This window comes from Staurois parvus, unplaced genomic scaffold (assembly GCF_062004578.1).
Source record: "Staurois parvus isolate SC_StPar_1 unplaced genomic scaffold, SC_StPar_1.0 ptg001709l, whole genome shotgun sequence".
Lineage (NCBI taxonomy): Eukaryota > Metazoa > Chordata > Amphibia > Anura > Ranidae > Staurois > Staurois parvus.
The window spans coordinates 167,163-188,185 of record NW_028319505.1 but is presented as its reverse complement, the minus strand read 5'-3'; the positions used below and the strand labels follow the sequence as shown (position 1 = coordinate 188,185).

At 54.7% G+C, this 21,023-nt stretch overlaps 1 protein-coding gene across 1 annotated transcript in view; it reads left to right on the top strand.

Moving 5' to 3' along the window:
• The first annotated feature begins 773 nt into the window (after positions 1 to 773).
• Positions 774 to 21,023, top strand: part of TRAPPC10 (trafficking protein particle complex subunit 10) — a 33,073-nt gene continuing 12,823 nt past the window's right edge. The window contains exons 1-11 of the mRNA XM_089663536.1: positions 774 to 899; positions 1,076 to 1,324; positions 1,408 to 1,554; positions 3,338 to 3,452; positions 3,531 to 3,607; positions 3,681 to 3,772; positions 4,695 to 4,835; positions 6,741 to 6,853; positions 12,511 to 13,019; positions 15,644 to 15,785; positions 19,911 to 20,069. Coding sequence (XP_089519662.1) covers positions 1,546 to 1,554; positions 3,338 to 3,452; positions 3,531 to 3,607; positions 3,681 to 3,772; positions 4,695 to 4,835; positions 6,741 to 6,853; positions 12,511 to 13,019; positions 15,644 to 15,785; positions 19,911 to 20,069 — 1,357 coding nt within the window. The 5' untranslated portion in view covers positions 774 to 899; positions 1,076 to 1,324; positions 1,408 to 1,545. The remainder of the gene's footprint in view (positions 900 to 1,075; positions 1,325 to 1,407; positions 1,555 to 3,337; positions 3,453 to 3,530; positions 3,608 to 3,680; positions 3,773 to 4,694; positions 4,836 to 6,740; positions 6,854 to 12,510; positions 13,020 to 15,643; positions 15,786 to 19,910; positions 20,070 to 21,023) is intronic.

Genomic DNA, 21,023 nt, shown 5'->3' with positions numbered 1-21,023 from the left:
CGTCACGTGGTACCCCTCTACCACACATGACACCCCAGCACCCCTCTACATCATGCGACCCCCCCTGGCACCCCTCTACACCACATGACACATCAACTTCCAACATCTCCTTCTGTGGAGGACTCTGGGTTCCTTCTGTAGACCAGACATTGTCCAGCATCTTTACCCCATACAGAGCTTCCTCCACCTATAGAGGACAATGAATTCCATCTCTGCACTGTACATGGAGCCAGACTCCTCCTACAGGGAGAAGAAGACATTGACCAACCCTATAGAGGACAATGGATTCCATCTCTACACTGTACATGGAGCCAGACTCCTCCTGTGATGGATTGGCCACCACCTATATCCTATGCAAAGCTTCCTAACTCTATGAAGACCAAATGATTCTTCTTCCTTTTATATACTACCCCCTCCACCAACCCCCCCAGGTCCTCCCCTCCCCCCCAGGTCCTCCCTCCCCCCCAGGTCCTCCCCTCCCCCCCAGGTCCTCCCCTCCCCCCCAGGTCCTCCCCTCCCCCCCAGGTCCTCCACTCCCCCCCCAGGTCCTCCACTCCCCCCCCCCCCCCAGGTCCTCCACTCCCCCCCCCAGGTCCTCCCCTCCCCCCCCAGGTCCTCCACTCCCCCCCCCCCCCAGGTCCCCCCCCCCCCGGTCCTCCCCTCCCCCCACGGTCCTCCCCCCCCCCCCAGGTCCTCCCCCCCCCCCCCCCCCCCCCAGGTCCTCCCTTCCCCCCCCCCTGCAGATTGTCATCCATTGGTTGTTCCATCGCTCATCTTTCTCTTCCAGGAGGAGCTGGCCTTTGTCTTTGAGATGTTGCAGCAGTTTGAAGATGCGTTGGTTCAGTACGATGAGCTGGACGCTCTCTTCTCGCAGTATGTGCTGAACTTCGGCGCTGGCGGTAAGTGATCCCGAATGGAGAGATCTGAGATGGGATAGGCCGGCGAGGCGTCTGCAGAGCTCTGATTCGTTCTTGTATAATCTATAACTATTGGTCGGGTCGGGGGCAGGGAGAAGCATTCTTTGGCCCAGCATGTCTTGTCAGTTGAGTTGACCTCCTGCCCTTCAATGTCTTAGATGGAGCCAATTGGCTGAGCTCGTTCTGCCAGCCGGTTCAGAGTTGGGATGGTCTGTCCCTGAGGAAGCCCATAGACATGGAGAAGAGGGATATGATCCAGCGGCGGAGGGCCAATCTCCTGGAATTACGCCAGTTACTTGTTCTCACGGCAGTGCACCTTACTCCTCTTCCTGCAGAGGCCCTGGGAGGTGTCCAACCGGGCCCTGGAACTACTTCATAACTGCGTCCAGGAGCTGCGCCTGTTGGAGGTGAGCTGGTGACACCAGGGAATGGTGGGAAGGTAGGAGGTCCAGTAGGAGGCCAGTCCACCAGTGCATTTCCCTTTCTGCAGGTTTCTGTCCCCCCTGGGGCTCTGGATTGCTGGGTCTTCTTGAGTTGTCTGGAAGTTCTGCAGAGGATAGAAGGCTGCTGTGACCGGGCTCAGCTCGAGGCCAACATCTCCCACACCGTGGGGCTCTGGAGCTACGCCATGGAGAAGGTTGGTGTTCTACTATGTGTCACCCAGTGTCTTCTCGTATCCATCCTCTCATACAGTGACCCCCAATGTAAGGGACATTCCACCCACTGACCCCCAATGTAAGGGACATTCCACCCACTGACCCCCAATGTAAGGGACATTCTTCCCACTGACCCCCAATGTAAGGGACATTCCACCCACTGACCCCCAATGTAAGGGACATTCTTCCCACTGACCCCCAATGTAAGGGACATTCCACCCACTGACCCCCAATGTAAGGGACATTCCACCCACTGATCCCCAATGTAAGGGACATTCTTCCCACTGACCCCCCCAATGTAAGGGACATTCTTCCCACTGACCCCCAATGTAAGGGACATTCTTCCCACTGACCCCCAATGTAAGGGACATTCTTCCCACTGACCCCCAATGTAAGGGACATTCTTCCCACTGACCCCAATGTAAGGGACATTCCTCCCACTGACCCCCAATGTAAGGGACATTCCTCCCACTGACCCCCCAATGTAAGGGACATTCTTCCCACTGACCCCCAATGTAAGGGACATTCTTCCACCGACCCCCAATGTAAGGGACGTTCTTCCCACTGACCCCCAATGTAAGGGACGTTCTTCCCACTGACCCCCAATGTAAGGGACATTCTTCCCACCGACCCCCAATGTAAGGGACATTCTTCCCACTGACCCCCAATGTAAGGGACATTCTTCCCACTGACCCCCAATGTAAGGGACATTCTTCCCACTGACCCCCCAATGTAAGGGACATTCTTCACACTGACCCCCAATGTAAGGGACATTCTTCACACTGACCCCCCCAATGTAAGGGACATTCTTCCCACTGACCCCCAATGTAAGGGACGTTCTTCCCACTGACCTCCAATGTAAGGGACATTCTTCACACTGACCCCCAATGTAAGGGACATTCTTCACACTGACCCCCCCAATGTAAGGGACATTCTTCCCACTGACCCCCAATGTAAGGGACATTCTTCCCACTGACCCCCAATGTAAGGGACGTTCTTCCCACTGACCCCCAATGTAAGGGACGTTCTTCCCACTGACCCCCAATGTAAGGGACGTTCTTCCCACTGACCCCCAATGTAAGGGACGTTCTTCCCACTGACCCCCAATGTAAGGGACGTTCTTCCCACTGACCCCCAATGTAAGGGACGTTCTTCCCACTGACCCCCAATGTAAGGGACGTTCTTCCCACTGACCCCCAATGTAAGGGACGTTCTTCCCACTGACCCCCAATGTAAGGGACGTTCTTCCCACTGACCCCCAATGTAAGGGACGTTCTTCCCACTGACCCCCAATGTAAGGGACGTTCTTCCCACTGACCCCCAATGTAAGGGACGTTCTTCCCACTGACCCCCAATGTAAGGGACATTCTTCCCACTGACCCCCAATGTAAGGGACATTCTTCCCACTGACCCCCCAATGTAAGGGACATTCTGCACACTGACCCCCCAATGTAAGGGACATTCTTCACACTGACCCCCCCAATGTAAGGGACATTCTTCCCACTGACCCCCAATGTAAGGGACATTCTTCCCACTGACCCCCCAATGTAAGGGACATTCTTCCCACTGACCCCCAATGTAAGGGACATTCCTCCCACTGACCCCCAATGTAAGGGACATTCTTCCCACTGACCCCCAATGTAAGGGACATTCCCCCCACTGACCCCCAATGTAGGGGTGATGTAGGGTGTCATGTATTGCCCCCCCATACTAGGCAGTTGTCCCGTGGACACCTCTGTGATCTCCTCCTCCTTGTGGTCACAGCTGCAGTCTCTGGGCTCCCTGTGTGGTCTGGTTTCGGAAGGGGGACCATGCTCGGAGGATCTTCAGAGGACGGTAGACCTGCTGGCTGGACTGGGAGCAGAAAGGCCGGAGACTGGTGAGGATGGGCGTTATGTATTCCTCGGGGGTGTGGCTTCCTACATGTGATATATTAAATATTACTCTCCCCCCACAGCCAATACGGCGCAGAGCCCCTACAAGAAGCTGCAGGAGGCGCTGTCCTCGGAGGAGGCCTTTGAGAAGCATTACCTGGTGAGTGGTCCATGTCCTAGGTCAGCCAATCACGTGATGTTTCTTCATCTGATCACATGATCTGTGCCCGCAGGAGCTGGCCCACGCCACCATCCAGATGTACAACACCATCGGGAGAGCGCGCTCCGCCAAGCTGGTGGGGAAGGATCTGGCCGAGTTCTACATGTAAGTGGGGAGGGCTGAGTGACCTCAGATACGACATATTGCACCCCCTGGGGGCCATCACATGATGCCAGACTTGGTGATGTCGGAGCTGTCCCTGGCTTGTAGTTACCTCGTCTGCCCAGCGGAGGCGCTCTACTGGTCTCTGGAGGAGGTCAGAGGTTGGCTGAAACGGTACTCTGCGCTCTGATTGGAGGTGATGTGGATAGAATCCTCCTGTGTGAAGCCAATTACGGGAAAGGGGGCACATGTGTGGGCCCCGGACTAGATCAGTCTTCCCCCTCCCCTCTAGGTGAAAGGGGGGAGGGGAATTGTATCACCCCGAGCTACTCTGTCCAAATTCTACCTGGTGGTGTTCTGTGTATGTCATCACCATGGTAACGTGTATAGGAGGAGCCAAAGGGGTAAAGGGATGGGGGGAGGGAAAGGGGTCATACTGGGGAGGGGTACAGTAATGGGGGGGAGGGAAGGGGGGTCACACTGGGGAGGGGTACAGTAATGGGGGGGGGGGAAGGGGGGTCACACTGGGGAGGGGTACAGGGATGGGGGGTGGAAAGGGGTCACACTGGGGAGGGGTACAGGGATGGGGGAGGGAAAGGGGTCACACTGGGGAGGGGTACAGGGATGGGGGGAGGGAAGGTGTTCACACAGGGGAGGGGTGCAGGGATGGAGGGGAGGGGTGCAGGGATGGGGGGAGGAAGTGGGTTACACTGGGGAGGGGTACAGGGATGGGGGGAGAGAAGGTGGTCACACGGGGGGAGGGGTACAGGGATGGGGGGTGGGAAATGGGTCACATGAGGGAGAGGTAATACTGATCTATAGTCTGATCTCTCCACCCTGTATATCCTGTATATGGGGTCACTTGGAGGGTGTATATGGGTCCCGCCTCTTGTGATCTCTGATCTGATGTCTCTTCTCTCTCCAGGAGGAAATCTTTGCCACAGAAAGCTGAGCCCTACCTGCAGGGGGCGCTCCGGATGTACCAGTCAGAGGGGTGGTCTCTGCCCCTCACCCACACCAGGAAGCAGCTGGCAGAGTGTCAGAAACTGCTGGGACAGACCGAGCCGTATCCTTCTATAACCCCCATCCAGCCAAGTCCCGCCTCCCACTGTGTCCCGCCTCCCACTGTGTCCCGCCTCCCGCTGATCCCATCAATACTCGCCTGTCCCGCCTCCCCCTCCTCCCCCTCCTCAGATCAATACTCGCCTGTCCCGCCTCCCCCTCCTCAGATCAATACTCGCCTGTCCCGCCTCCCCCTCCTCAGATCAATACTCGCCTGTCCCGCCTCCCCCTCCTCAGATCAATACTCGCCTGTCCCGCCTCCCGCTGCTCCCATCAATACTCGCCTGTCCAGCCTCCCGCTGCTCCCATCAATACTCGCCTGTCCCGCCTCCCGCTGTGTCCCGCCTCCCGCTGTGCTCCCATCAATACTCGCCTGTCCCGCCTCCCGCTGTGTCCCGCCTCCCGCTGCTCCCATCATTACTCTCCTGTCCCGCCTCCCCCTCCTCAGATCAATACTCGCCTGTCCCGCCTCCCGCTGCTCCCATCAATACTCGCCTGTCCTGCCTCCCGCTGTGTCCCGCCTCCCGCTGTGCTCCCGTCAATACTCACCTGTCTCGCCGCCTCCTCCTCAGATCAATACTAACCCATCCCACAGCTCATTTCTCCAATCAGCAATACTCGCCTGTCCCGCCTCCCGCTGCTGCGATCAATACTCGCCTGTCCCGCCTCCTTAGATTAATACTAACCCATCCCACAGCTCATTCCTCCAATCAGCAATACCCGCCTGTCCCGCCTCCCCCTCCTCAGATCAATACTCGCCTGTCCCGCCTCCCACTGCTCCGATCAATACTCGCCTGTCCCGCCTCCCACTGCTCCGATCAATACTCGCCTGTCCCGCCTCCCACTGCTCCGATCAATACTCGCCTGTCCCGCCTCCCCCTCCTCAGATCAATACTCGCCTGTCCCGCCTCCCACTGCTCCGATCAATACTCGCCTGTCCCGCCTCCCACTGCTCCGATCAATACTCGCCTGTCCCGCCTCCCACTACTCCGATCAATACTCGCCTGTCCCGCCTCCCACTGCTCCGATCAATACTCGCCTGTCCCGCCTCCCACTGCTCCGATCAATACTCGCCTGTCCCGCCTCCCACTGCTCCGATCAATACTCGCCTGTCCCGCCTCCCACTGCTCTGATCAATACTCACCTGTCCTGCCTCCCCCTCCTCAGATCAATACTCACCTGTGCCGCCTCCCACTGCTCCGATCAATACTCGCCTGTCCCGCCTCCCACTGCTCTGATCAATACTCACCTGTCCCGCCTCCTCCTCCTCAGATCAATACTCACCTGTCCCGCCTCCTCCTCCTCAGATCAATACTAACCCATCCCACAGCTCATTCCTCCAATCAGCAATACCCGCCTATCCCATGGCCGTTCCTCATTGATGTGGCCTCTGACAGAAGCGTCCCATCCAATGCTGCCGGGTGAGTAGAACTCCATTGAAGTATTTTTCCTCTGCGGTTGTATTTATGACACCGAATCTGCCCCTATCCTGCCCCTATCCTGCCCATACCCCGCCCATGCCCCGCCCATACCCTGCCCATGCCCCGCCCATACCCTGCCCATGCCCCGCCCATACCCTGCCCATACCCTGCCCATGCCCCGCCCATACCCTGCCCATGCCCCGCCCATACCCTGCCCATACTCTGCCCATGCCCCGCCCATACTCTGCCCATACTCTGCCCATACCCTGCCCCTACCCTGCCCCTACTCTGCCCATACCTTCTCCTCATTCCAGCTCCTGAAGTACCACGCAGCCCTGGAAGAGTACCTTAGGATACAGTGTAGGTGGGTGCCCCTGTAAAGCGGGTGGGGGATCACCTTTATCTTCTCACGTGCGTGATTCTGGGGTGTCCGCTCTTCCACCGCCCTGTCCATTGAAGGAGTCACATCATCCTTAATGCTGCTACAGATACCTTCAGACCTGCAGCCTCCTGGCCGCTGACACCAACCTGTCTCAGGATGAGCGTGTCACCTACTGTCATGAAATCCTGGCGTCCTCTGAGAAGAACCCCAACACTACAGGTAGGAAGCCCTCAAGGTGAAGGGATCCTAAAGGTTGGGGCGCCCCTATCAGTGTAGGTGGTGACCCTGATGGTGGAGGCCATGGAGGTGAAAGGATGTTGAAGATGGATGGACCTTAGTAGTGATAGGATCCTGAAGGTGGGGGAAACCTAGTGGTTGGAGGGGAGTGGATCCTGGAGATTGATGGGCCCTTGTGGTAGGGGGGCCCTGCTGGTGGAGGGATCCTACAGATGGAGAGGCTCCAGAAGTGGGAGGCCATGGTGGTAGGGGACACTAAAGATGGTGGGTTAACCCTGGTGGTAGTGGGCCCTGCTGGTGGGGGGATCCTACAGATGGAGGAGCTCCAGAAGTGGGAGGCCCCCCAGTGGAAGAGGGCACTAAAGATGGTGGGTAACCATGGTGGTAGGGAGGCCCTGGAAGTGAAGGGGCCCCAGAAGTGGAGGGATCCTAGAGATGGAGAAGCCCCAGAAGTGGGAGGCTCCTGTTGAAAGGGAACACTAAAGATGGTGGGTAACCATGGTGGTAGTGGGCCCTGCTGGAGGAGGGATCCTAGAGATGGAGGGGCTCCAGAATTCGGAGGCCCATGGTGGTAGGGGACAGTAAAGATGGTGGGCTACCCCTGGTAGTGGGCCTTGCTGGTGGAGAGATCCTGGAGATGGAGGGGCCCCAGAAGTGGGAGGCCCCCGGCGGAAGGGGGCACTAAAGATGGTGGGTAACCATGGTGGTAGGGAGGCCCTGGAGTTGGAGGGGCCCCAAAGGTTGGGGGTCCCTGGTGTTAGGGGACACTAAAGGTGGTCGGCTACCCCTGGTAGTGGGCCTTGCTGGTGGAGGCATCCTAGAGATAGGGAGGCCTCCGGTGGAAGGGGGCACCAAAGATGGTGGGTAACCCTGGTGGTAGGGAGGCCCTGGAGGTGAAGGGGCCCCAGAAGTGGAGGGATCCTAGACATGGAGGGGCCTCAGAAGTGGGAGGCCCCTAGTTGGAAGGAGGCACTAAAGACTGTGGGTTACCCCTGGTGGTAGGGGGCCCTAGAAGTGGAGGGATCCTAGGGATGGAGGGGCACTGGAGGTGGGGGGGTCCCTGCTGGTAGGAGGCACTGAAGACGGTGTGTTACCCCCTGGTGGCATGGAAGTGGAGGGATCCTGGAGGTAGCGGGGCCCTGGCTCCTGTGATAAGTTGGCATTCCAGTCTTTGGTCTGCTGTTGCCCTCTTGGTGGAGGTGACCTTACCCCTGGCTGTGGGGGAAGATGGCAGACAGATGGGGATCCCCATTTATATTGTCCTCATGATCCTGCATATAATGGAGACTCCAGCCCCCTCCCCCGTTGGGAACAGTCTGTGCTGCTCATAGCCACCAATCATCTTCCCCTCAGAAACAAGAAGAGCGCTGGGTTATCTGTTTTTACAATTCTCATCCATTGAGGGACACAGGAAGTCTTTCTCCTTCAGGTTATACTGCCATCTACAGGAGGATTGGACGCTGACCAAACTAAAAACTCCTCCTCCTTCCAGCACGACTCCATGTTTTGCTGGTTTCCCGGGATGATGGATGTCTTCAGCTGTGTGATGTTGGCTGCATCCAAACCCAGGAACCGACATTTTCATGTTCCTCGGATGTGGTGGTGGAATTTTTTTCATGCTTTTTTTTTTTTTTTTTTTACGGGGAGCCTACTTCCTGTCTCGGGCACCTAGGGGGAGCAGCGTTGTCACTCTAGAGAAGTTGGGACTATAGAACACCTTCATACACTCTCCATAACACGGGTGGAGGTGTTGTGCAGTCAATGGAGATAGGTCTTTGCAGATGCTTGGACAGCTTGTATCTCTGGTGCTTGGGTGAAGGACGTGCTTCAGACTGGCCCCGCCTTGATTTCTCTGCACCCTTCCTGTGTCCCCGTGCAGATGAGCTCTTCCTAGACGCAGCTCAGGGTGGTGTGTGCCATCCTATGAGAACACAAAAGGGGGCGCACCAGCCAAGTGCAGTACCCCCCGCACCATTTAATAATAATCTACAAACCTCACAAGCCATATGATAGGCTAGACCTCAATATCACGCTTGCCCGTCCCACTTGGTGTACTCCAGGACTTGGGAGAACACCACCAGGATCCTAGTTTTGAAGGCAGTACCTTCTTCCTCAGAGCTAAAACCATCTGGATGCGCAGCTCAGCAATTTATACAAGTGCCCTAAGCCCCTCCCATCATAGGGATGGGCCACACCTCCCCGAGGTCATAGGACTACCAAACAATGTAAGCCACACAATACTCATCCAGCCGTTACAAAGTTCGTTGGTCATCTGGCCAATCTGAGGGTCAATCGGAGTATCTTGGAGTACTCATGCCGTAGTCCGTATAAAGTGCTGAGCTTTGAGGGTCCTAATGGTTTGGCTCTGAGGAAGAGGGTACTGCCCTCGAAATGCGTAAGCCGGCTAGGATCCCGGTGGTGTCCTCCTGAGTTCTGGAGTACGCTGAGTGGGATGAACAACCGTGAGATTGATTACGTTTTGTGGGTATATCTATTTGGGGATCATTCATAAATGGTGCATGGGGTGATCCACCAGGCTCTTTTGTGTTTTCATCATGTGGTTCTGGGGCTCCCCCAGTCCTGAGAGGGCAGCAAGGCTTGGTGGGTCCCTGTTCTGTGGTAGGAAGAACTGTCACCAGACTAGGTGGTTGTTTAGATCAGAACGTGCCTTCCACAGGAGAAACATCTACCTCTTCAGTCTCACAGTCATACTCATAAGTCCAGGAGTCATCCAAGTCGCCATTTTTGCATGAGGGTTCCGTGTCTCATGGTAACCTCCTTCCAGGAGCTGCCTTTTACCCGGTCTCACTCCAGACCTCTGCAACGCAACATTCTGCCGTTGTGGAACCAATCAATCCAGTCTCTGGACAGACCAATATCTCTTGTTCCTGAGGACCAGGTGGTCCTTGACTTGGTGGCTCCGAAATCTGACTCAGAAGTGTCTCTGGAGATGGGGAAGTCCTTCCTTCCCACCTTTTTGGAGGATCCTCACGACAGATGCTTGCCCTTTGGGCTGGGAAGAAGTCTCGAGTCTTCCGCTGGGGACTTGGCTGTCAGGGGAGTCTAATCTCCAAGTAATATCCAGGAACGTTGGGCAATTCGGCTGTCACTGCGACGTTGGACCATCCTACTGCAGGGTCATGCGATCTGTATGAAAGTGGTTGTGAAGGCGCAAGGCGTCATTCTATGCATGAAGGTAAAAAACCTTCAGTTCTCTGCAGCCCCCTCAATACTTACCTGAGCCCCTTCATGATCCAGCGATGTGCATCAGAGCCTTGGCTTTCCAGGGACTCTCTCCTCGTTGGCTGAGACAGCAGTGGGAGCTATTGGCTCCCGCTATTATCCATCACAGCCAGGAGCCAATGAAGAGAGAGAGGGGGTGGGGTAGAGACGCAGCTCTGCGTGTGAATGGACATACAGAGTATTGGCTCGAGTCACCCCATAGCAAGCTGCTTGCTGTGGGGTCACTTGGCAGGACGGAGGGGCCAGGAGCACCGGTGGAGGACCTGAGAAGAGGAGGATCGGGGCTGCTCTGTGTAAAACCATTACAGATCAGGTAAGTAGAACATGTTTGTTGTTTTAAAAAAGAAAAAAAAATGCCCTTTATTGTCACTTCAGGTCAGAAAACGCCATGGTGGTGGTGCACAGAAATTATCAGGAGGAACCAAAGGTCCAAGAGAGGTAGATGGGGATCCTGTCCTAGAGGGAACGTCACGTTTCGGCCTTGTCAGCCATATACGATCAGGGAGTAGGCAATTGGCTGGCAGATTTCCTCAGCTGGCAGTGCCTGGACCATGGGGGGAGTCATCTATACACCACAGATGTTCCAGGAACTGTGTCACCGCACGGGGACATCAGATGTGGACCTAATGGCCTCCAAGTTCAATCACAAACTAGATAGGTGGATGCCCTGGTGGCACTCATGATCAAGGTTCAGGTGATCCTCATTGCTCTGGACTGGGTCATGTGGACGTGGTGCTCTGACCTGCTCAGACTCCTGGCAGATGCTTGGTGGACGCTGCCAGGTTACCAAGGACCAATTGGTCATCTTGCTTCAGTCCTCAGGTGGCCGATGAACCCAGATCCTGATGTAGAGGAGATTGTCATGATTCTGTGATTCCTATGATGCTAGGAGGTCTGCTTCCCGCAGACATGGAAGGCACACGTCTACCTGCTTTGATTCTCGGGGATTCCACCCCTTTTCTCCTTGGGATCCTTTCCGGATCAGGTTTTGGGTCTCGGCACTATCAAAGGTCATTTTTCTTTCATTCCTAATCTGGTTCGAGACCCTCGGCATCTTTTGATTAGTGTCTTTGTACAGAAGGTCTCCATGATAGCTCCCCCATCCCTTTCCCTGTGACCCTGTGGGACCTGAATCTGGTTCTCCTTCAGAAAGCACCATTTGAACCCATCAGTGAAATTCCTATCTTCTGCTTTCTCTATGGTTCATTAGAGGACACAGCTGAATATCTCATAGATTGGGTTGATGCCGCCATCTTCAGGAGCAGCACGCCTAAGGGGGGAAGGGAGAGGGGTCACCACTTTGGATTGAGGAGGAGGAGTCACTGCTCAAAAGGGGGGAGGAGTTGCTGCTCATTGGGGATGGGAAGGGATCACTGCTTGGGGATTGCTGATGGGGAAGGAGTTGCTGAGGAGGAAGGAGTTGATGGGGAAGGAGCAGCTGCTGGCCAGGGAGGTGGGTGAGAAGTGACAGTTCATGAAGGAGGGGTATGATGAGTCACTGCTCTGGAGGAAGAGCTAGGGGTCACCTGACTCAATCCCTTCTGTTAAATCGAAGCTTGAGCTATTGAGCTCTTTAAACAGCAGGCAAAGCAAATGTCTTTTATGGAACCCTTCTGTACATCCTTCATATCTATCTGACTAAAAAGATGTATGTTAGTCCCGCCCAGAATGGGGATGTCCACAAACCCTCTGTCAGTTTCGTTGGCCACTGCAGGCTGTACACATCGCCAGGTCCACCATGTTGACACTCTTCTCTCCTCTCTACTCTCCAGGTCCACCATGTTGACGCTCTTCTCTCCTCTCTACTCTCCAGGTCCACCATGTTGACGCTCTTCTCTCCTCTCTACTCTCCAGGTCCACCATGTTGACGCTCTTCTTTCCTCCTTACTCTCCAGGTCCACCATGTTGACGCTCTTCTCTCCTCTCTACTCTCCAGGTCCACCATGTTGACGCTCTTCTCTCCTCTCTACTCTCCAGGTCCACCATGTTGACACTCTTCTCTCCTCTCTATTCTCCAGGTCCACCATGTTGACGCTCTTCTCTCCTCTCTATTCTTCAGGTCCACCATGTTGACGCTCTTCTCTCCTCTCTCCTCTCATGGTCCACTATGTTGACGCTCTTCTCTCCTCTCTACTCTCCAGGTCAACCATGTTGACGCTCTTCTCTCCTCTCTACTCTCCAGGTCAACCATGTTGACGCTCTTCTCTCCTCTCCAGGTCCACCATGTTGACGCTCTTCTCTTCTCTCCAGGTCCATGTTGACGCTCTTCTCCCCTCTCTACTCTCCAGGTCCACCATGTTGACGCTCTTCTCCCCTCTCTACTCTCCAGGTCCACCATGTTGACGCTCTTCTCTTCTCTCCAGGTCCATGTTGACTCTCTTCTCTCCCCTCTCCAGGTCACTTCGGCCTCCCGTTTGGCTCGTTTGCTCGGCTGACGTCACTGCGGTTCGATCCCCCCAACGCGGTGGTTCACGTGGGCGGGTCGCTGTGCATGGAGTTGACCCTTCTCAGCCTGATGCCGGAACCCTTCCACCTGGAGCACCTCTCAGGACACTTCCATTACAGTTTGGACAAGAACAGCTACCGGAAAACTGCCGAATGGCTGACCCGCCACAAACCTGCGGGTGGCGCTGTCCACTTTCAGACGGAAGGCACACTGGGAATTCCATCCCCTCCACCGGCACTGGAACTGGCAGAAATGCATGAAAAAAGCCCGTCGGAGGGGGGGCTGGTGAGCACGGGGGTCATCTGCAAAAACGTGCACATGTTACTGCGAGCGCAGGACTCCGCCTCCTCCCCTATGGACAGACACTCCACCCTGAACCTGGACGGCGGGGCGCACACCGTCAAGTGTAGTCACGTCACCCTGCAACCCGGGGTCAATCACCTGACCTTCCAGGCCCAGGTAATGTCCGCTGATCACATGACACTGCTGGCCAATCAGGGAGAGAGGAAGAGCTGCAGGTATTGCAGGGTGGGAAGGGTTAGAGTGTCAGCTCCTCTGGTACAGAGACTGATGTGACTGTGGGGGAGGGGACATTAGAGTGCAAGCTCCTCTGTACAGAGACTGATGGGACTGTGGGGGAGGGGACATTAGAGTGTAAGCTCCTCTGTACAGAGTCTGATGTGACTGTGGGGGAGGGGACATTAGAGTGTAAGCTCCTCTGTACAGAGACTGATGGGACTGTGGGGGAGGGGACATTAGAGTGCAAGCTCCTCTGGTACAGAGACTGATGGGACTGTGGGGGAGGGGACATTAGAGTGTAAGCTCCTCTGTACAGAGTCTGATGTGACTGTGGGGGAGGGGACATTAGAGTGTAAGCTCCTCTGTACAGAGACTGATGGGACTGTGGGGGAGGGGACATTAGAGTGTAAGCTCCTCTGGTACAGACTGATGGGACTGCGGGGGAGGGGGCATTAGAGCGTAAGCTCCTCTGTACAGAGACTGATGGGACTGTGGGGGAGGGGGCATTAGAGCGTAAGCTCCTCTGGTACAGAGACAGATGGGACTGTGGGGGAGGGGACATTAGAGTGTAAGCTCCTGTGTACAGAGACTGATGGGACTGTGGGGGAGGGGACATTAGAGTGTAAGCTCCTCTGGTACAGAGACAGATGGGACTGTGGGGGAGGGGGCATTAGAGTGTAAGCTCCTCTGGTACAGAGACAGATGGGACTGTGGGGGAGGGGACATTAGAGTGTAAGCTCCTCTGTACAGAGACTGATGGGACTGTGGGGGAGGGGACATTAGAGTGTAAGCTCCTCTGTACAGAGACTGATGTGACTGTGGGGGAGGGGACATTAGAGTGTAAGCTCCTCTGTACAGACTGATGTGACTGTGGGGGAGGGGACATTAGAGTGTAAGCTCCTCTGGTACAGAGACTGATGGGACTGTGGGGGAGGGGACATTAGAGTGTAAGCTCCTCTGTACAGACTGATGTGACTGTGGGGGAGGGGACATTAGAGTGCAAGCTCCTCTGGTACAGAGACTGATGGGACTGTGGGGGAGGGGACATTAGAGGGTAAGCTCCTCTGTACAGAGACTGATGGGACTGTGGGGGAGGGGACATTAGAGTGTAAGCTCCTCTGTACAGAGACTGATGGGACTGTGGGGGAGGGGGCATTAGAGTGTAAGCTCCTCTGTACAGAGACTGATGTGACTGTGGGGGAGGGGACATTAGAGTGTAAGCTCCTCTGTACAGAGACTGATGGGACTGTGGGGGAGGGGGCATTAGAGTGTAAGCTCCTCTGTACAGAGACTGATGGGACTGTGGGGGGAGGGGACATTAGAGTGTAAGCTCCTCTGTACAGAGACTGATGGGACTGCGGGGGAGGGGACATTAGAGTGTAAGCTCCTCTGGTACAGACTGATGGGACTGCGGGGGAGGGGACATTAGAGTGTAAGCTCCTCTGGTACAGAGACTGATGTGACTGCAGGGGAGGGGACATTAGAGTGTAAGCTCCTCTGTACAGAGACTGATGGGACTGTGGGGGAGGGGACATTAGAGTGTAAGCTCCTCTGGTACAGAGACAGATGGGACTGTGGGGGAGGGGACATTAGAGTGTAAGCTCCTCTGGTACAGAGACTGATGGGACTGTGGGGGAGGGGACATTAGAGTGTAAGCTCCTCTGTACAGACTGATGTGACTGTGGGGGAGGGGACATTAGAGTGCAAGCTCCTCTGGTACAGAGACTGATGTGACTGTGGGGGGGGGGGCATTAGAGTGCAAGCTCCTCTGGTACAGAGACTGATGGGACTGTGGGGGAGGGGACATTAGAGGGTAAGCTCCTCTGTACAGAGACTGATGGGACTGTGGGGGAGGGGACATTAGAGTGTAAGCTCCTCTGTACAGAGACTGATGGGGACTGTGGGGGAGGGGGCATTAGAGTGTAAGCTCCTCTGTACAGAGACTGATGTGACTGTGGGGGAGGGGACATTAGAGTGTAAGCTCCTCTGTACAGAGACTGATGGGACTGTGGGGGAGGGGGCATTAGAGTGTAAGCTCCTCTGTACAGAGACTGATGGGACTGTGGGGGGAGGGGACATTAGAGTGTAAGCTCCTCTGGTACAGACTGATGGGACTGCGGGGGAGGGGACATTAGAGTGTAAGCTCCTCTGGTACAGAGACTGATGGGACTGCGGGGGAGGGGACATTAGAGTGTAAGCTCCTCTGTACAGAGACTGATGGGATTGCGGGGGAGGGGACATTAGAGTGTAAGCTCCTCTGTACAGAGACTGATGGGACTGTGGGGGAGGGGACATTAGAGTGTAAGCTCCTCTGTACAGAGACTGATGGGACTGTGGGGGAGGGGACATTAGAGTGTAAGCTCCTCTGTACAGAGACTGATGGGAGCGGCTCAGTGATCTCTGTACAGCACTGCGGTATATGTCAGAGGTATATACATGTATATTATTGGTAGTTGGTTGTTTCCTTGTGTCTGATTGGTCCTGTAACATGTGTTGGTGTCTGTGCTGTAGATGAATGGGGGAGGGGACTGACTCTGATTAATCGGCCATGTTGATGTGTGCAGGCGCAGGAGGCGGGGACCTACACGTTACGCCAGCTCTCGGCATCGTTCGGGGATGTGCAGCTCCTCCTGCCGCACGTCTACCCCATCGTGCAGTATGACGTGTACTCCCAGGAGCCCCAACTGAAGGTGGAGCCACTGAGCGGTGAGTGACAGAATGAATCGCCCCTGACACTGATCCCTCCGCCACGTCCTGGATCCCCTCCATGCTCATTGGACAGAGGTAGATCCCTCTGCTACGTCCTGGATCCCCTCCATGCTCATTGGATTTAGATAGATCCCTCTGCTACTTTGTGGATCCCCTCTCTGCTCATTGGACAGAGGTAGATCCCTCTGCTACTTCCTGGATCCCCTCCATGCTCATTGGATTTAGATAGATCCCTCCGCCACATCCTGGATCCCCTCCATGCTCATTGGACAGAGGTAGATCCCTCTGCTACTTCCTGGATCCCCTCCATGCTCATTGGATTTAGATAGATCCCTCCGCCACGTCCTGGATCCCCTCCATGCTCATTGGACAGAGGTAGATCCCTCTGCTACGTCCTGGATCCCCTCCATGCTCATTGGACAGAGGTAGATCCCTCTGCTACGTCCTGGATCCCCTCCATGCTCATTGGATTTAGATAGATCTCTCTGCTACTTCCTGGATCCTCTCCCTGCTCATTGGACAGAGGTAAATCCCTCTGCTACATCCTGGGTCCTCTCTCTGCTCATTGGATTTAGATAGATCCCTCTGCTACCTCCTGGATCACCTCCATGCTCATTGGACAGAGGTAGATCTCTCTGCTACTTCCTGGATCCCCTCTCTGCTCATTGGACAGAGGTAGGTCCCTCTGCTACTTGCTGATCCCCTCTCTGCTCATTGGACAGCGGTAGATCCCTCTGCTACTTTCTGGATCCCCTCCCTGCTCATTGTACAGAGGTAGATCCCTCTGCTACATCCTGGGTCCTCTCACTTTTCATTGGATTTAGATAGATCCCTCTGCTACCTCCTGGATCACCTCCATGCTCATTGGACAGAGGTAGATCTCTCTGCTACTTCCTGGATCCCCTCTCTGCTCATTGGATAGAGGTAGATCCCTCTGCTATGTCCTGGATCCCCTCTCTGCTTATTGGATTTAGATCCCTCTGCTACTTCCTGGATCCTCTCCATGCTCATTGGACAGAGGTAGATCCCTCTGCTACTTGCTGATCCCCTCTCTGCTCATTGGACAGCGGTAGATCCCTCTGCTACTTTCTGGATCCCCTCCATGCTCATTGGACAGAGGTAGATCCCTCTGCTGCTTCCTGGATCCCCTCCATGCTCATTGGACAGAGGTAGATCCCTCTGCTACGTCCTGGATCCCCTCCATGCTCATTGGATTTAGATAGATCCCTCCGCCACGTCCTGGATCCCCTCCATGCTCATTGGATTTAGATAGATCCCTCCGCCACGTCCTGGATCCCCTCCATGCTCATTGGACAGAGGTAGATCCCTCTGCTACGTCCTGGATCCCCTCCATGCTCATTGGATTTAGATAGATCCCTCTGCTACTTTGTGGATCCCCTCTCTGCTCATTGGACAGAGGTAGGTCCCTCCGCTACTTTGTGGATCCCCTCTCTGCTCATTGGACAGAGGTAGGTCCCTCCGCTACTTTGTGGATCCCCTCTCTGCTCATTGGACAGAGGTAGATCCCTCTGCTACATCCTGGATCCCCTCCATGCTCATTGGACAGAGGTAGATCCCTCTGCTACTTCCTGCATCCCCTCTCTGCTCATTGGACAGAGGTAGATCCCTCTGCTACGTCCTGGATCCCCTCCATGCTCATTGGATTTAGATAGATCCCTCCGCCACGTCCTGGATCCCCTCCATGCTCATTGGATTTAGATAGATCCCTCTGCTACTTTGTGGATCCCCTCTCTGCTCATTGGACAGAGGTAGGTCCCTCCGCTACTTTGTGGATCCCCTCTCTGCTCATTGGACAGAGGTAGGTCCCTCCGCTACTTTGTGGATCCCCTCTCTGCTCATTGGACAGAGGTAGATCCCTCTGCTACATCCTGGATCCCCTCCATGCTCATTGGACAGAGGTAGATCCCTCTGCTACTTCCTGCATCCCCTCTCTGCTCATTGGACAGAGGTAGATCCCTCTGCTACGTCCTGGATCCCCTCCATGCTCATTGGATTTAGATAGATCCCTCCGCCACGTCCTGGATCCCCTCCATGCTCATTGGATTTAGATAGATCCCTCTGCTACTTTGTGGATCCCCTCTCTGCTCATTGGACAGAGGTAGGTCCCTCCGCTACTTTGTGGATCCCCTCTCTGCTCATTGGACAGAGGTAGGTCCCTCTGCTACATCCTGGATCCCCTCCATGCTCATTGGACAGAGGTAGATCCCTCTGCTACTTCCTGCATCCCCTCTCTGCTCATTGGACAGAGGTAGATCCCTCTGCTACTTCCTGGATCCTCTCCCTGCTCATTGGACAGAGGTAGATCCCTCTGCTACATCCTGGGTCCTCTCTCTGCTCATTGGATTTAGATAGATCCCTCTGCTACCTCCTGGATCACCTCCATGCTCATTGGACAGAGGTAGGTCCCTCTGCTACTTCCTGCATCCCCTCTCTGCTCATTGGACAGAGGTAGATCTCTCTGCTACTTCCTGGATCCCCTCTCTGCTCATTGGACAGAGGTAGGTCCCTCTGCTACTTGCTGATCCCCTCTCTGCTCATTGGACAGCGGTAGATCTCTCTGCTACTTCCTGGATCCCCTCTCTGCTCATTGGATAGAGGTAGGTCCCTCTGCTACATCCTGGGTCCTCTCTCTTTTCATTGGATTTAGATAGATCCCTCTGCTACCTCCTGGATCACCTCCATGCTCATTGGACAGAGGTAGATCTCTCTGCTACTTCCTGGATCCCCTCTCTGCTCATTGGATAGAGGTAGATCCCTCTGCTATGTCCTGGATCCCCTCTCTGCTTATTGGATTTAGATCCCTCTGCTACTTCCTGGATCCTCTCCATGCTCATTGGACAGAGGTAGATCCCTCTGCTACTTGCTGATCCCCTCTCTGCTCATTGGACAGCGGTAGATCCCTCTGCTACTTCCTGGATCCCCTCTCTGTTCATTGGACATAGGTAGGTCCCTCTGCTACTTCCTGGATTCCCTCTCTGCTCATTGGACAGAGGTAGATCCCTCTGCTACTTCCTGGATCCTCTCCCTGCTTATTGGACAGAGGTAGATCCCTCTGCTACTTTCTGGATCCCCTCCCTGCTCATTGTACAGAGGTAGATCCCTCTGCTACTTTCTGGATCCCCTCCCTGCTCATTGTACAGAGGTAGATCCCTCTGCTACATCCTGGGTCCTCTCACTTTTCATTGGATTTAGATAGATCCCTCTGCTACCTCCTGGATCACCTCCATGCTCATTGGACAGAGGTAGATCTCTCTGCTACTTCCTGGATCCCCTCTCTGCTCATTGGATAGAGGTAGATCCCTCTGCTACTTTCTGGATCCCCTCCCTGCTCATTGTACAGAGGTAGGTCCCTCTGCTACATCCTGGGTCCTCTCTCTTTTCATTGGATTTAGATAGATCCCTCTGCTACCTCCTGGATCACCTCCATGCTCATTGGACAGAGGTAGATCTCTCTGCTACTTCCTGGATCCCCTCTCTGCTCATTGGATAGAGGTAGATCCCTCTGCTATGTCCTGGATCCCCTCTCTGCTTATTGGATTTAGATCCCTCTGCTACTTCCTGGATCCTCTCCATGCTCATTGGACAGAGGTAGATCCCTCTGCTACATCCTTGATCTCCCCCTGTTCATTGGACATAGGTAGATCCTTCCACTACTTCCTGGATCATTGGACAGATGTAGATCCCTCTGCTACATCCCTGAACCGATGGCCACGCCCACCTATTACATGGCGTTCAATAACTGATATAATCAATACAATCATTCAATACTCCGGACGGCCAATCAATTGTAGAAAACCCAGCAATTCCCCCAATCAGTTCACCTGTACTGATCTATAGTCCCTTCCCCCACACACAGTACATACATGACCCGTGTGCTCGTACAGATACGTGTGTCTGGATTTTCCGTTCACCCATACTAGTCTGTAGTCCCCTCCCCCACACACAGTACATACATGACCCGTGTGCTCGTACAGATACGTGTGTCTGTGTTTTCCGTTCCCCCATACTAGTCTGTAGTCCCCTCCCCCACACACAGTACATACATGACCCGTGTGCTCGTACAGATACGTATCACGTCACTGACTGTTCTCCTTCCTGTAGATTTCCTCCTGGCCGGGGTTCCTCAGAAGTTAAAGTTTACAGTGACAACTGGACATTATCGGGTGAAGGAGGGGGACACCCTGCAGCTCAGTAATGCCGATACGATGCCCATTATCCCCGCACCGGACACGAAGGCGTCCGTCTACCAGAACAGTCATGGTGAGTATGTCGGTCCCGTTGTGGTCCCTTGCTCCCAGTGTCAGTAGGGCCACTGCTGACCTTCCTACTGGGAGATAACTGTTGCAAAGCTGTTGTTGCTAATGGCAGATCTGGTTCTCCAAGTCATGGTGGCCATATCTCACCGTCTGCCATGGCATTGGGTAATAATCATGGTGGCCGTGTCTTACTCTCTGCCATGGCATTGGGTAATAATCATGGTGGCCGTGTCTCAAGGTCTGCCATGGCATTGGGTAATAATCATGGTGGCCGTGTCTCAAGGTCTGCCATGGCATTGGTTAATCATGGTGGCCATATCTCACCGCCTGCCATGGCATTGGGTAATAATCATGGTGGCCATATCTCACCGCCTGCCATGGCATTGGGTAATAATCATGGTGGCCATATCTCACCGCCTGCCATGGCATTGGGTAATAATCATGGTGGCTGTGTCTCAAGGTCTGCCATGGCATTGGGTAATAATCATGGTGGCTGTGTCTCAAGGTCTGCCATGGCATTGGGTAATCATGGTGGCCATATCTCACGGTCTGCCATGGCATTGGGTAATAATCATGGTGGCCATATCTCACCGTCTGCCATGGCATTGGGTAATAATCATGGTGGCCGTGTCTCAAGGTCTGCCATGGCATTGGGTAATCATGGTGGCCGTGTCTCAAGGTCTGCCATGGCATTGGGTAATCATGGTGGCCGTGTCTCAAGGTCTGACATGGCATTTGGGTAATTATGGTGGCCGTGTCTCAAGGTCTGCCATGGCATTGGGTAATCATGGTGGCCATATCTCACCGTCTGCCATGGCAAGGGGAAATAATCATGGTGGTCATATCTCACGGTCTGCCATGGCATTGGGTAATCATGGTGGCCATATCTCACCATCTGCCATGGCATTGGGTAATAATAATAATGGTGGCCGTGTCTCAAGGTCTGCCATGGCAATGG